General features: G+C 35.2%; 1 protein-coding gene across 1 annotated transcript; it reads left to right on the top strand.

Moving 5' to 3' along the window:
• Nucleotides 1-2,589: 2,589 nt before the first annotated feature.
• Nucleotides 2,590-12,054, top strand: JCHAIN (joining chain of multimeric IgA and IgM). Its single transcript, XM_005897046.3, has 4 exons — nt 2,590-2,748; nt 5,788-5,911; nt 10,218-10,298; nt 11,147-12,054. Exons 1-4 carry the CDS (start codon nt 2,685-2,687, stop codon nt 11,349-11,351), a joined length of 474 nt encoding a protein of 157 aa, XP_005897108.2. The 5' UTR covers nt 2,590-2,684; the 3' UTR covers nt 11,352-12,054.
• Nucleotides 12,055-13,646: the final 1,592 nt, after the last annotated feature.

Genomic DNA, 13,646 nt, shown 5'->3' with positions numbered 1-13,646 from the left:
GATGAAATGGTTGGATGGCATCACCAACTCGATGGACATGAGTTTGAGTAAGCTCCAGGAGTTGGTGATGGACAGGGAGGCCTGGTGTGCTGCAGTCCATGGGGTCTCAAAGAGTTGGACAAGACTGAGCGACTGAACTGAACTGAACTGATATAGCACTTACCATATGCCAAGATCTGACTTCTTTATGTGTGGCAGTATATGTTAAGTCTCAGAACAATTCTGTAAAATATGTGTTATGCATTATTATTGTCCCCATTTTATAGAGAGGGGAATTGAAATATAGAGGTTGAGCAATTTGACCAAGGTTTGCCTCGTGTCACACAACTACTAAGTGGTGGATTGTGTGGTGAACCCAAGCAGTTAGACTCAGAGGCTTTTCTCTGAATTATTATATATATTGTTTCTCAATTTCCCCTTCTTGCAGGGTCCCTGATTTCATTATTTTCTTGATCCTCTCTCTCACTTTACTTTGGGGAGAAAAGAAAACCTTATCCTGCCCTCTCTCAAAAGTAAAAGGAGGAAAGTCTCTTACCACAAAGAAGCTATTTCCATAAGCTTCTTTGATAGCATTCCTCTTTTCCCTCCAAAGTTCTCTAAGGACTGGAGGAGGTAGCTGGGAGTACTGGGGGCAGTGATAGCAGTAAGTTGAGTTCTGTTGCTTCTTGTTAAGTCTTGGAGGAAGTATCTAACTGTCTTTAGAATTTAGGGTACTTTAGCCTTTTAGCTGTGAGCCCTCATTGCCAATTCTGGGGCAAAGGGAAAAAAATCACTTTTTATTACGAGGCTATTTTAGTAGTTTTAGGAAAGAGGATGGAGGCTTGAACTAGAGTGGCAGTGAAAATGGAGAGAATTAGATAAATTTGGGATGTATTTTGGAAATAAAACCAAGTAAGACATGGTGGCAAATTGAACATGACGGAGAAGAACAGAAACGAATTAAAGAGGAGGATTTTGTCTTGAGCAACCTAGATGGAGGTGGTATGGAGGTGCCATTTACAGAGATGAGGAAGAGCAGAGACAGAAAGTGATTAGAGTGGAAGTGTGAGGGTGGCTTGGTCATCAAGAATACTGTTTTGCCTGGTTAAGTTTTAGATACCTGTTAGACTGCCCAGTGAAGAAAGTTGGATATAGTTTGCAGCTCAGTGGGCAAGATAAAGTCTACAATCACACATCTGAAGATCACAGCATGTCTTAAATTCAAAGCCATGGGATAAGATAAAATCAGTTAAGGAGAGGATAAGAGAAAAGAGAAGGCTGAGGATCAACCTTAAGATTCAAAGGAAAATTCAGCAAGATCCTGAACAGGAGTTGTCAATGAGATAGTAAGACAACAAGAAGAGTGTATTTTCTGTGTCTCAAGAGAATCAAGTGTTTTTTCATGATTTGAGTATCCTAAATATAATAAGCTATGTACAGAGGAAGTGAAGCATTGATCTTTTTCAGACGGCTTTCTAAACTCAGCCTGTCTGCTGTATAGGAAATTGAAACAAAACTTGAGCTGGAGTAGAGAAGGTGGGACTAAATTACCATAAGATCTCTTTCATTCAAATGAATCTACCACTGAAAATCTTACTGTAAAAATTTTATATATAAATGTGGAAAAATAAACCATTTTTGGTGAAAAATTGAGAACATTGAGCCAAGCTCCCAATTATTTAACTTACTTGAATGAAACTATTTACATTTTTTCAGTGGGAAGAACAAAACCAGAGATGAAGTAGTTTAAAAATTAAACCAGACCTACTGAAAAGGTTATGAGACAATTCACCTGTAAAACATAGATACAGATAAATAGAAGCCTCAGCTAAGTGATTTTCAATGTAAGCCCATTTGTTACAAAGAAATTACCTTTATTAACTTCTTGCTCTTCCGTAGTTAATGCTGCTAGTTACTCTCCTCCTCCACAGGCTTCTTAGTCTACCAATTTTCAACATCAGAATCAACTGGAAGCCTTTTTAAAAATACACATTTCAAGGCCACATCTCTGAAAATTCTGGTTGGGTGTAGCCAGAAAGTATGTATTTTGACTAATACTTCAAGTGATCCTGTACCACACTTGACAGAACACTTATCCTGACCCTAAATTACATGTGTAAGTAACTCTTGACTGGTGGCAAAGTGCTACTTGGCACTGTCCACACTTCATTAAAATAATTTGTTATAGATGCATGGTTTATATAATAGAATTACAAAGCTATAAGGTTGAAAGAATAAAAATATCAAATACACAGTGTTTCATTAGCTTAGTAATTATATGTCAATATTTGCTCTTATAAAAATAAGTTTCCAGGGGAGGGGGTTAATTTGTATCCAGGGATTTATCCAACTTGCTTTGGGAAGGCAGTCTACCCGAGTTTATTTTTCAAGGAAATAATGGCTTAAAAATATATCCAGCTAACTTCTATTTACTGTGTTTTCTTTTTTTGAGTGTTATAATAAATGTTATTTAGATGTCAAAACAATTATCAACCACTTAAGACTTTTAAGTGGTTGATAGTTATTTTGACATCCTGACCACACACTAAATTGCAGAGTTCAACCGCAGTTGTGATCTTAGTTTGTTAGCTGCCTGGAGTGTTATTTTAAGAAAGCAGAAGCCCCATCATTTGCACACTCCTTATAGCTCACACACCTTAACCCTGACTTCTTAGCTCCAGTTTTTCAAAAGAAGTGAAGTCAAGATGAAGAATTGTTTGCTTTTTTGGGGAGTCCTGGCCATTTTTGTTATGGGTGTTCTTGTGACAGGTATGTGGTATTTTGAGCATGAACCCAGGTAAAAGGAAAAATAGAATATAGATCTGTTCTTCAGATTAAACATTTATGTTTGTGTTTTGGTTGGACACCTAGCTGGCTATGTTCTTCTAACATGTCTTAATCTTTGTATGGGCAGTAGTCTTTAACATGGACAAGACTCATTGTAATTCTTTTCATTCTTTTTTCTCTTTTATGTCTGCCTATTAAAACTTAGAAAATAAAATAGATAATTTTTAGATAAGTATAGATAGTTATACTATGCAAATACCCATATTGAATCTTGAAAATCAGAATTCTCTCCTTGAGTGTCTCAAATTTATAGTCTGGAGAAATGAGGTAATAATTGTTGTAAATACAATATAGAGTGCATTAGGATTTTATTTCCCCAGAGAGGCTGGTATTAGTTCTAACAACTTTCCTGGATCCAAGCCTACAAATTTATTATGACCCTTTAACAATATTTAATGTTGTACACATTTCCTGGAACTTGATGGCTGAACTTCAGTTATCTTGTTTATTAACTTTTCAAACTATTGTAGAAGTGGATTATTTTCTGAATATAAAAGTATAGTGTTAATAATTTTCATCTAGAAAGGTATGTGAATTAGAAATGATATAATTTGATATATATTGTTTTAAGACTTACTGAGTTTATTCCTTTTTTTTTTTTGAGCTTATTGTTCTTTCAGGACAGTATGATGTAATTAAGAATAGTAATTTTACATATACTTTTCATTAATTTAGTATTAAGAATAATGATTTTCTAATAATATTTAAAACATAAAGATAGCAGTAGTAAACCATGTATAATATATGTACCTATATATAAAAATACATGTGTTTATGAACATATTTATATACCTATAAACATATACATGGAATATATATAGCCATTTATATATAAAAGAGCTGTAACTTATTAGTACATACTATATTCTAGATGTTATGCTAACTGCTTTACATATTCTATTCCATTTAATTCTCACAGTAACCATTTGAGGGTATGTACTATCATTATTTCTGACATATCCTTGAGCCCATTGAAGTTTAAAGAGGTGAAGTAACTTACCTAAGGTCACACAACAAGCATGTGGTAGGTGGAACTCAGGCCATCTGACACCATTCTGCCTATATAAGAGAATCACCTTTTTGGTAAACTCATTACATTCATAACTAGTATGTGTTGTCTGTTTTCTCACTTGAACTGAATTAAGTTATTTGATAAATATTTATTGAGCCACCTACTCTGTCTCAGGTGTTCTTGGAATAAAGTAAGGCATAGTCTATAATAACAGGTGTATTAGGAAAAATATTTCCTGTTGATGAAACAGAAGTTAGACTCTTATAAGCCTTGGTGAGTTAAATGTATTTTTACATTTTCCTGGTAGGTATATTAGGCTACCTAGTATTCTTATATAATAACAGTAAAGATACTTTCCCCCTAGGTTTCTGGCAAGAAAATATAACATGTGCCACAAACAAAACGTATATATTTTCTATTTAAGACTTAATAGTCATCATATACTCAACTCCATCTATATTTTTGGTCAGGTATTGCCTGCTTATTTGTATTTTAATGAGAAAAACATTTAAAAGTCACTAATACAAGAGTAGGGAAGAGGACACCTTTTAAATCATCTTACTCTTTTCAAAAAATTAAGAATTATATTATTATCTTAAATTGGCTTCATAATGGTTTTTCTCGAATACCGTAAGACTTTTATCAGAAGATTTATCAGGAACTTATGAATAAGGACATAATAGTGCATTATAAAGTACTTAAAACAATTATAAGTACAATAACAATGATCTTAAATTGTTTTTGTAATGACTGTATCATTAAGACTGAAATACTGCAGTTAGGTCCTTTCTGCTCTGAGATCAGGAATAATTAGATGTCCAGTTACAATTTATTTCCTTATCATTTAACCTTTATAACTTGAATTAATGTGCTAAGTCTATTTTTTAAATTGAGATTTGATGGAAGGAAATTTTAAAGGTCACTTAGCTAAAATTATAGGAATAAAAAAGATTTAATATCATTATTATTGTTTAATTATCACTGTTAAATAAAGCTATTTATTGTTACTTCCTCAAATATCTGTTAGTTGATCTAAGTACAGATAATAAGAAATTTTGTTAATTCTTTGCAGCACTTACCAGACATTTTATCTAATATTCAGATTGGACAGTAAATGTTGACATTTACAGTTACAGCTTTAATAGTTATTTGTGATTTGCTCATTTGTTATTTTTTTCTGTACACATGCATATTAGATTAAATAGAACTTCTACCTAACAACATATTCTAAACTGTTTTAGCAAGTTTATAGCACTTTACGTCTATAGATACTATATCTTTAAAAATAAGTCTTATCCTTAATGAATTAAATCATTATGCCATAAACCTGATTGTTATTATGAAAAGGAAGAATATAATTAAATTTAGGGAAATTTTAATGGAGAATTTGAAAGTCTTAGCAAATTAGGTTATCTCGAGGAAAATGTGCATGTTCTTAGCATAAGGGGAAAAAAGTATGAATGGGTGTTCAGGAAGGGTGTTTTTATTACAAAAAACCGGTTTATTTGTTCACTTTTGAATAAAAAACCGGTTTATTTGTTCACTTTTGAATAAATATCTCTAGTCCGAGAGAAATTCAGTCTAGATGTTTGTTTTCTCTCTCATTTTGGCATTTGGCACTAATTTTTTTACAAAGCTCTATCATTCAGAGGGTTGTGCCTCCATTAAAAGCATTTGATTAAAACCAGATTTCTTTCAGTTCATGTTCCTGTAGACTGGTCCAAGGAAAAATGAGAAAATTCCTTTTGGAGTTCATCTGTATTTCCTTCACTATGCTGTGAGATTCCACTTAGCTAGTTTAGGTTAGGAAAGAGGAAAAATGGAGAAAGCTGAAACTGATCAGCCAATAAACTTAAGTTTTCTGTTGGGGAGGGTGATAAATTAACTTGATACAAAGTATGAAATTAGACTTTTGGTTACCTTTCTTCTTAAAATATTTATCTTTCAAGCCCAAGATGAAAATGAAAGGATTGTTGTTGACAACAAATGTAAGTGTGCCCGGATTACTTCCAGGATCATCCCTTCTGCTGAAGATCCTAGTCAAGACATTGTGGAGAGAAACGTCAGAATTATGTATGTGGTATTTCGTGCTTCATATTTTCATTTTGTAAGCAGATACTTTCTGATATTAGTGGTTGTTTGCATGTGATATCTATATCTTTGCTTCTCTTTTCGGTGGGTAACATTTGTGGTGGTTATTTAGTCGCTAAGTCATTTCTGACTCTGGTGACGCCATGGACTGTAGCCTGTCAGGCTCCTCTGTTCATGGGATTCTCCGTGCAAGAATGCTGGAGTGGGTTACCATTTCCTCCTCCAGGAAAGAACCCAAGTCTCTTGTGTCTCCTGCATTGACAGGTGGGTTCTTTACCACTAGCGCCACCTGGGAAGCCTAAGTATAACAGCTTAAGTGAAGTCGCTCAGTCGTGTCTGACTCTTTGCGACCCCGTGGACTGTAGGCCACCAGGCTCCTGCGTCCATGGGATTTTCCAGGCGAGAATACTGGAGTGGGTTGCCATTTCCTTCTCCAGGGGATCTGCCCGACCCAGGGATCGAACCCTGGTCTCCCGCATTGCAGGCAGACGCTTTAACCTCTGAGCCACCAGGAAGCCTGTATAATGGCTTACATGAGGTTGAATCTGGGTAATGGGCTTAAGCCAATTATATAGTTGGGAGCAGAGACAGACGTTTCCAGGCAACCTAAAACCAGTCAGCTACATCAAATAATAACTGAAGGTTCGGATCTAGTCATCAACATGCCCTGTTTATATGGAGTTATTTCAGTTTGAATCAGAACTTATATTTGCCCTTGATCAGTTCAAAGTGAAACTTGAGATAATTTTAAAAGGCTTGTTTTGCACCATATATGGACCACAAAGTACTTCACCTTGTATTCAACTTCATCTGTCTGCATAAAAGTACGGTAGACTAATTAAATTTACTACATTGATTTCATCTCCACTTGTATATTGGACTTCAGATACTCATTTCATTTCACACATAGTCTTAAGTTATAAACTATGAGTCTTATTCAACAGCAAAAACACTAATAATATTTAAGAACTGAGATTTCTATTGGATCCAGACATTAATGTCTCCTTTGTGAAGTACTTCTACTACTTTGAATAGTTTCTGTCCTGAATCAAATACCTCTTATTGAAACAGATCATAGCATTAAATCCCATGTAATCAATAGGAGAAGTATAATATGCTTATGAATTTGTTTTGAGTTCTGGCTGTCACTAAATATTAGTAGCTATGTGCTATGGTATGCTAGTTACTTAACCCTTCTAAACTTGAACTTTCTCATCTCTAAATATTAATAGGAAAATAATATGTGTTCATCGGGTTATTGTAAAGATAAATTGAGATCTATTCCTTTTAAAGACTATGTAAAAAAAAAAAAAGACTATGTAGTTCCTGGCACATTTTCAAAAAATATTTACTGTTATTTATTCACCTAACCTATGTGCCAGTTATCATTATGCCACTACCCTTCCTAAAATCCTTTTGCTGGTTCCCCCAATGTTGTTACTAGGATAAATTACGAATGTTTCAGCCTAACCTACAGTGCTCAGCATAACTCTCAAGCTCTTCCATGGCCACTTCTTTTTCATTTTATGTTTAAAAATTCAGTATGTTGCAGTACCTCTTTCTTCCTCTTTGTTTTTGCATAATCTAGTTCCTCTGCTTGAAGGACTCTTTCTTGCACCCCTCTTAGCCTGGTTAACTCTTCAGCCTGCATGTCTTAGCTTAGACATCACTTCCTTGAGCAAGTTTTCTTTGACCACTCAAGTCCATAACACTTAGTTCCCTGTTAAGTAAGTAAGTATTAGTCACTCAGTCGTGCTCAACTCTTTGTGACCCCATGGACTGCAGCCCACCAGGCTTCTTTTTCCCTGAGATTTTCCAGGCAAGGATACTGGAGTGGGTTGCCATTTCCTTCTCCAGGGGATCTTCCCAACCCAGGGATTGAACCTGGGTGTCCTGCACTGCAGGCAGATTCTTTGTCGACTAAGCTACAAGAGAAGCCCCAGTTCCCTGTTAAGGATAGAATAATTGGAGAAGCGTGTATCTTAAGAGAATGGCATCAATGACACTGGCATCTAAACAGTGTTGAAGAGGAGTGTGTCTCTTATATTTAAATCTCCAAGGGCAGATTTAAAATGATACTCCAGGATTCTCTGATTTATCTTTTTTTTTTTTTTTAACGACATGATCCTTTTAATGATATTTTATTTACTGAAATCAGGCAGTTCAGTAACTTCATGCCATTTCCCTGATGTATATTGATGCTTCTTTAATCTTATTTCTGAAAGTTCTATTATCATTGCTGTGTCATTGTGGCATTATTCCCAACTCCATCACTTAATGATGTTATGACTTTGGGCAAGTTACTTAACTAATTTGAGCCTGTTCCCTAAACTGAAAAAAAGGGATATGTATAGGTATGTATATATACACATATACTTCATAGGGTTGTGAGGATTAAATATGATAATATATAAAAGCACTCAGAACAGTAGTCCTCAGTGAAACACTGTTCTCTTACTTATGTGTCTGTTCTCTTACTTTTCTCATTATTTAAAGCATTTTCTGATATTACTAGAGATTTTGTAATGTAATAAAGAATAGATATGTTCATTCATTTGTTTATTAATTTGACAAACATTTATCGAGTGCTTCTGAAAGCCACTGAGGATTGGAGCTGGGGATACAATAATTTATATAAAACAGCCCGTGCCATCAAAGAATGTACAGTCTAGTAGGAAGCTGTAAATAACTGAAAGGGCATTTACAATGCAATATTGTAAATGCAGTGACAGGAATAGGTATAGGATGTTACAGGAGCACAAAGAGGGGCGCCGAGGCTAGTCCCTGGGGAAAGTGGGAGAGAGGCAGGGGGAGGTAGGAGAGGGTATTTGGAGTAAGTAGTAGAAATGTGTGTGGGTGATGACAGAGTTGATAGGGAAAGCAGATAATTCCAAGAAAAGGAATCAGGGTTTCTGTGACAATTGTATGAGATCATCATGTTAACATGTTCATCATAGTACCAGGTAGACTGTAAGTTTTTAGTAAATGTCAGGGCTACTACTGTTTTTGTTATCTTTAACACTTAGAGATGAGAAAATCCTGGTAAGTTTTGTACGATAGCAAGCAGTTGTTTACATCTGACACATGGTGTAAAGAGGGTGGTGTGGTTAGCGATGAGATGAGGTTAAAGAGAGATGAGGCTGGAGAGTTAGAGGTACATCATGCAGTGCCTTCTATGCCGTCTTAATGATTACCTTGTTTTCTGTGGGGAGACACTGTAGGCTTTAAGCAGAGAAGGAAATTAGGCTTGTAGTTTAAAAAGACTGTTTTGGCAATAATGTGGCCAACACATGGGAGGGGTCAAGACTGAAGGAAGGTATTGCTACAAATTAGGAGAGAAGGGTGGTGTCCTGAATCAAGTTCAAAGATGCAAAGTGTTAGAGCCAGTTGAACTGTGAGATGGATTCAGACCTAGGTGGTGACAGAGAGGGAAGACTGAGGGATACAATCCAAAGTTTTAGCTTGGACACATATGTGGATAATGTTGCTAAATACTGAGTTAGGAAAACCTGAGGTTTGGGGGAATCTTTTGGTAGGGAGCAGTGCATGTGAAGAGGAATGATGACATAGATGAAAAAATGTAAAAGTTAATGAAATCATCTGAACTAGTTGATGTGTTATCTAATTTTTCATGGAAAACCTCCAAATCAAAAGGTCTGGATTCCAGTTCCAGCTTTACTACTTAGTACTTGTGTGAATTTGAGTAGGTCACCAACCTCTCTGATTTGTAATTACTACATTTCTAAAATGTGATCCTTAGTATCTTACTGTCCATTCATTCACAAATATTGGACATATTCTATATGACACACCTATAGCAAGGCACTGGGATGTGTAAGTGTTTTTGGCTCAAGGAATTTATAGAATCTAGAAACAGCTATTCTGTAGGTAAGCAACTATAATATGGCAGTATAGTAAGAGTATATGAAACATTAATGAGACTACAGATGAGAAGTTTACTGAGGGGTAGAAATGGGATCAAGGTAAAAAAAAGTAAGAGAAAGTAAAACTTGAGCTTATTTTTAAAGGAAAACCAGGGATTTACCAAGTAATAAAAGATAATTGATAGAGGAGTTGTTGTGAGGTTTATTTTGAATGAAATTGTTTAAAATGTAGCAATTATTGTGAAATGTGAGTAATAGTGTTACTAAAGAGTGTTTATAGAGTGCTAAATGTCCTAAATGTCTGAATGAAATAGTAAGTAATGTCCTAGCAATATACCTATTACCAAAAACAGCAGTATCTGCTAATTTCATTATTCTTCGTTTTCTCTTTTTCTTTTTTTTAGTGTTCCTCTGAACAGCAGGGAGAATATCTCTGATCCTACCTCACCAATGAGAACCAAATTTGTGTACCATCTGTCTGACCTGTAAGAGATTTTCCTTCACACTAATAAAGATACCTAAGTCAATAACTTTTCATTAAACTTGTTAGTAAGAATGTTTTTGAAAACATATTGGGGTATAAACATTTACCAATATCGTTTGAACTTTTGAATATATTAATTCATATGTTAATTATTGCTGTGCTGTCCTGTCCTCAGTTGTGTCCGACTCTTTGCAACCCCATGGACTGTAGCCTGCCAGGCCCCTCTCTCCATGGGGATTCTCCAGGCAAGAATACTGGAGTGGGTTGCTATGCTATCCTCTATGGGATCTTCCCAAGCCAGGAACTGAATCCAGGTCCCCCACACTGCAGTTGAATTCTTTATTGTCTGAGCCACCAGGGAAGCCCATGTTAATTATTAGGCATCACAAATTCATAAAATTTCATAAATAAAGGTTAGCTCTAAATTTATTCTAAAGACAAAATTATTTCCATTAGTACAAGAAGGACCAATTTGTCTTTTTAGTTCAATAATTCAGACCCATTAACATGCAGGTGTTTCTTTGGAAACCATAGAATCCAACATGAAAAAAAAACACCTTCCTTCTTCATTACTGTAAATAATTAATTTAATCCTACTATACAGTTGGGAATAAATTTAACAGAGTGGAAGTTACTGAATAGTGTACACAATCATATATATTAATTCATTGCTTACTTTCAATTAAAGGTTGAAAAATTACATCAATAATTCTGTATTATAGAGAAGTTGAAGTCTGAAAGGAGTCATCCTTTGTCAGAACTAACTGATTTTGGATAGAAGTGTATAGTCACTCAGATTCTGAGGCAACATTTGATGGGGAGTGTCTAATGTGTGTATTTGTTTTTCAGGTGCAAAAAATGTGACACTACAGAAGTGGAGCTGGAAGATCAAGTAGTCACTGCCAGCCAGAGCAATATCTGTGATAGTGACGCTGAGACCTGTTACACCTATGACAGAAACAAGTGCTACACAAACAGGGTCAAACTTAGTTACCGTGGTCAGACCAAAATGGTGGAGACAGCTCTGACCCCGGATTCCTGCTATCCTGACTAACGCAAGTCATGCTGGCTGCACAACTGCTTATCTTGAAGGGCTCTCCATTTTGATTGCAGGTAGTTAATGTATTTACTCCTGATGAATTTGAAACCATGATTTTTTTGGGGTGGGAATAATATAAAATTAACTACCCCACCCCTACCACTGGCAAATAATTGAAATAGTAACACTGTTAATGTTTTTAAGGTAAATTTCTAGCATTTAAAAAAATAGATGAGGGGAGAAAATAAAATTCAAAAAGTAAAAAATCAGGAGGCATAATTAAATTTTGCTTTTTTTTTTTTTTTTTTTGGCTTTGCCCTAGAGAGCCTGAGCTTTTGCACTTTCTGTATTATTCTCTTTAAAAAATATCACTGTGCAGAGAATATTTATATATAAATATAGGTCAATTATTTGTCTTCACTATAAAAATAATAATTAGAAAACATGTTTTGGAAATATTCATAAAATAATTTAAAATGAGATCTCTAATATTTATGAAATAAATTAGCTGAAAGTGACATAATTAAATGTATAATTCAAAAATACATTTTGATATAACAGATTTGGGAGCAAATGATAAAAATTTTTTTAATAAGTAGGACAGTATAAGAAATTCCCATTGAAATCACCTCTGTTGTAACTAAATCTAACAAATTATGTACTCCAAAATATGTATTCTCTAGCACAGTTTGAACAATTAAATAGATTCATAAGCATATACCTGTGTGAAATAATTTATTGGTAAAAAGTTTGCTTGTGTTAACTTTGCTGTATGTAAGTTAAAATATCATTTATTACTGAGAAACAGGTTATAAGTATAATCTAATTATGCATTAATCACTAAGTTCAAACATGATATTTGAGATAGCTTTGTCATTTTATACCTAAAACTAAATAAAAAGACAAAGTCCCTTCTGACAAATATGTTTATTATGGCACATATATACTTTATGGCACAAAGTCAAGACCAATTGGCATAAATATGTAAGGGTACTGTGGAAAGTAAATGCTGACTCTGAGTTTAAAGTAATGAGAGGCTGATTAGTAAAATCAGTTTCTTGAAGAGACATTGTTATGTTTTTGTTTTTTCCTCCAAGGGTAATAGTCATTTTTAATAACTTCCACTGTGCTCGTACTGATTAGTGTTTTCTTTTAGGGATAAGGCTCTGACACTGGTGCTTCAGTAGGAATCTTAGTTTTGACATGCTAAAGACAAATCATTCTTGTCCAGTCTTCAATTTGGTATGTTTTAGACAAGACCTTGAACTTTATTTAATCAGCACACAATCATTGATTATTTACCACATGCAGGGAACTCTGCTAGATTTTTGGTGATTGAGCTGTGATAGTCACTATCACTACTCACTTTCTAGAACTCTGCTCAGTTGGACCCCAGTTCATTTTGGTAATGATTTTCTCCATGAAATTCATCCTGACCGCTTTTAAAAAATTGCGAATCCCATCCCCTTATCTTGGTTTATTCCGCCCCATGTACTTATCACCCTCTGGCAGACTACATAATTTACTTATATATTATGTTTATGCTGTCTACCCTAACAACTGTATAAGCTCCACGAAGACAGCCATTTTTATTTTGCCCATTGATATGTCCCCAGCACTGGGAAGGGTGGAAGGGTGTCTGGTGTGTAATGGAGCTCAATAAATATTTGTTGAATGAATGAATATGAGTACAGCTTAGATGAAGAAAAAAGACATGTACATAATTATAGTCACTTGGCAGAATTGCATAAATCAAAGAAATAGATTTCAAAATGTTCTGAGAATTTATAGGAGACTTCTCCCCCAGTTTTACTGAGATATAAGTTTTAAGGTATACAACAGAAGGACTTCACATACTTACCTATTGTGAAATGGTTACCATGATAAGTTTAGTTAACATCCAGGAGAAGGCAATGACACCCTACTCCAGTACTCTTGCCTGGAAAATCCCATGGGCGGAGGAGCCTGATAGGCTGCAGTCCATGGGGTCTTGAAGAGTCGGACACGACTGAGTGACTTCACTTTCACTTTTCACTTTCATGCATTGGAGAAGGAAATGGCAACCCACTCCAGTGTTCCTGCCTGGAGAATTCCAGGGACGGGGGAGCCTGGTTGGCTGCTGTCTATGGGGTCGCACAGAGTCGGATACGACTGAAGTGACTTATCAGCAGCATCACCTCATATAGTTACAGTTTTTTTTCCTTATGATGTGAACTTTTAGAGGAAGACTGTTTCTGAAGAGGCTTCTCTGTTTTTTTTTTTTTCCATCTTGGCCTTAGTTTCTCTGCATACCCAACAGAAAAAGTTTTT

The sequence above is a fragment of the Bos mutus genome, chromosome 6 (genome assembly GCF_027580195.1).
Source record: "Bos mutus isolate GX-2022 chromosome 6, NWIPB_WYAK_1.1, whole genome shotgun sequence".
Taxonomy (NCBI): domain Eukaryota; kingdom Metazoa; phylum Chordata; class Mammalia; order Artiodactyla; family Bovidae; genus Bos; species Bos mutus.
The sequence above is the reverse complement of the archived record's forward strand: the minus strand, read 5'-3'. Positions and strand labels throughout refer to the sequence as shown.

Bases quoted from the DNA above. Each gene is read 5' to 3' on its own strand.
- JCHAIN (XM_005897046.3), top strand. From the start codon at position 2,685: ATGAAGAATTGTTTGCTTTTTTGGGGAGTCCTGGCCATTTTTGTTATG. The intron at 5,912-10,217 runs GTATGTGGTATT...TCTTTTTTTTAG, and splicing joins GAGAGAAACGTCAGAATTAT to TGTTCCTCTGAACAGCAGGG. The intron at 10,299-11,146 runs GTAAGAGATTTT...TTTGTTTTTCAG, and splicing joins GTGTACCATCTGTCTGACCT to GTGCAAAAAATGTGACACTA.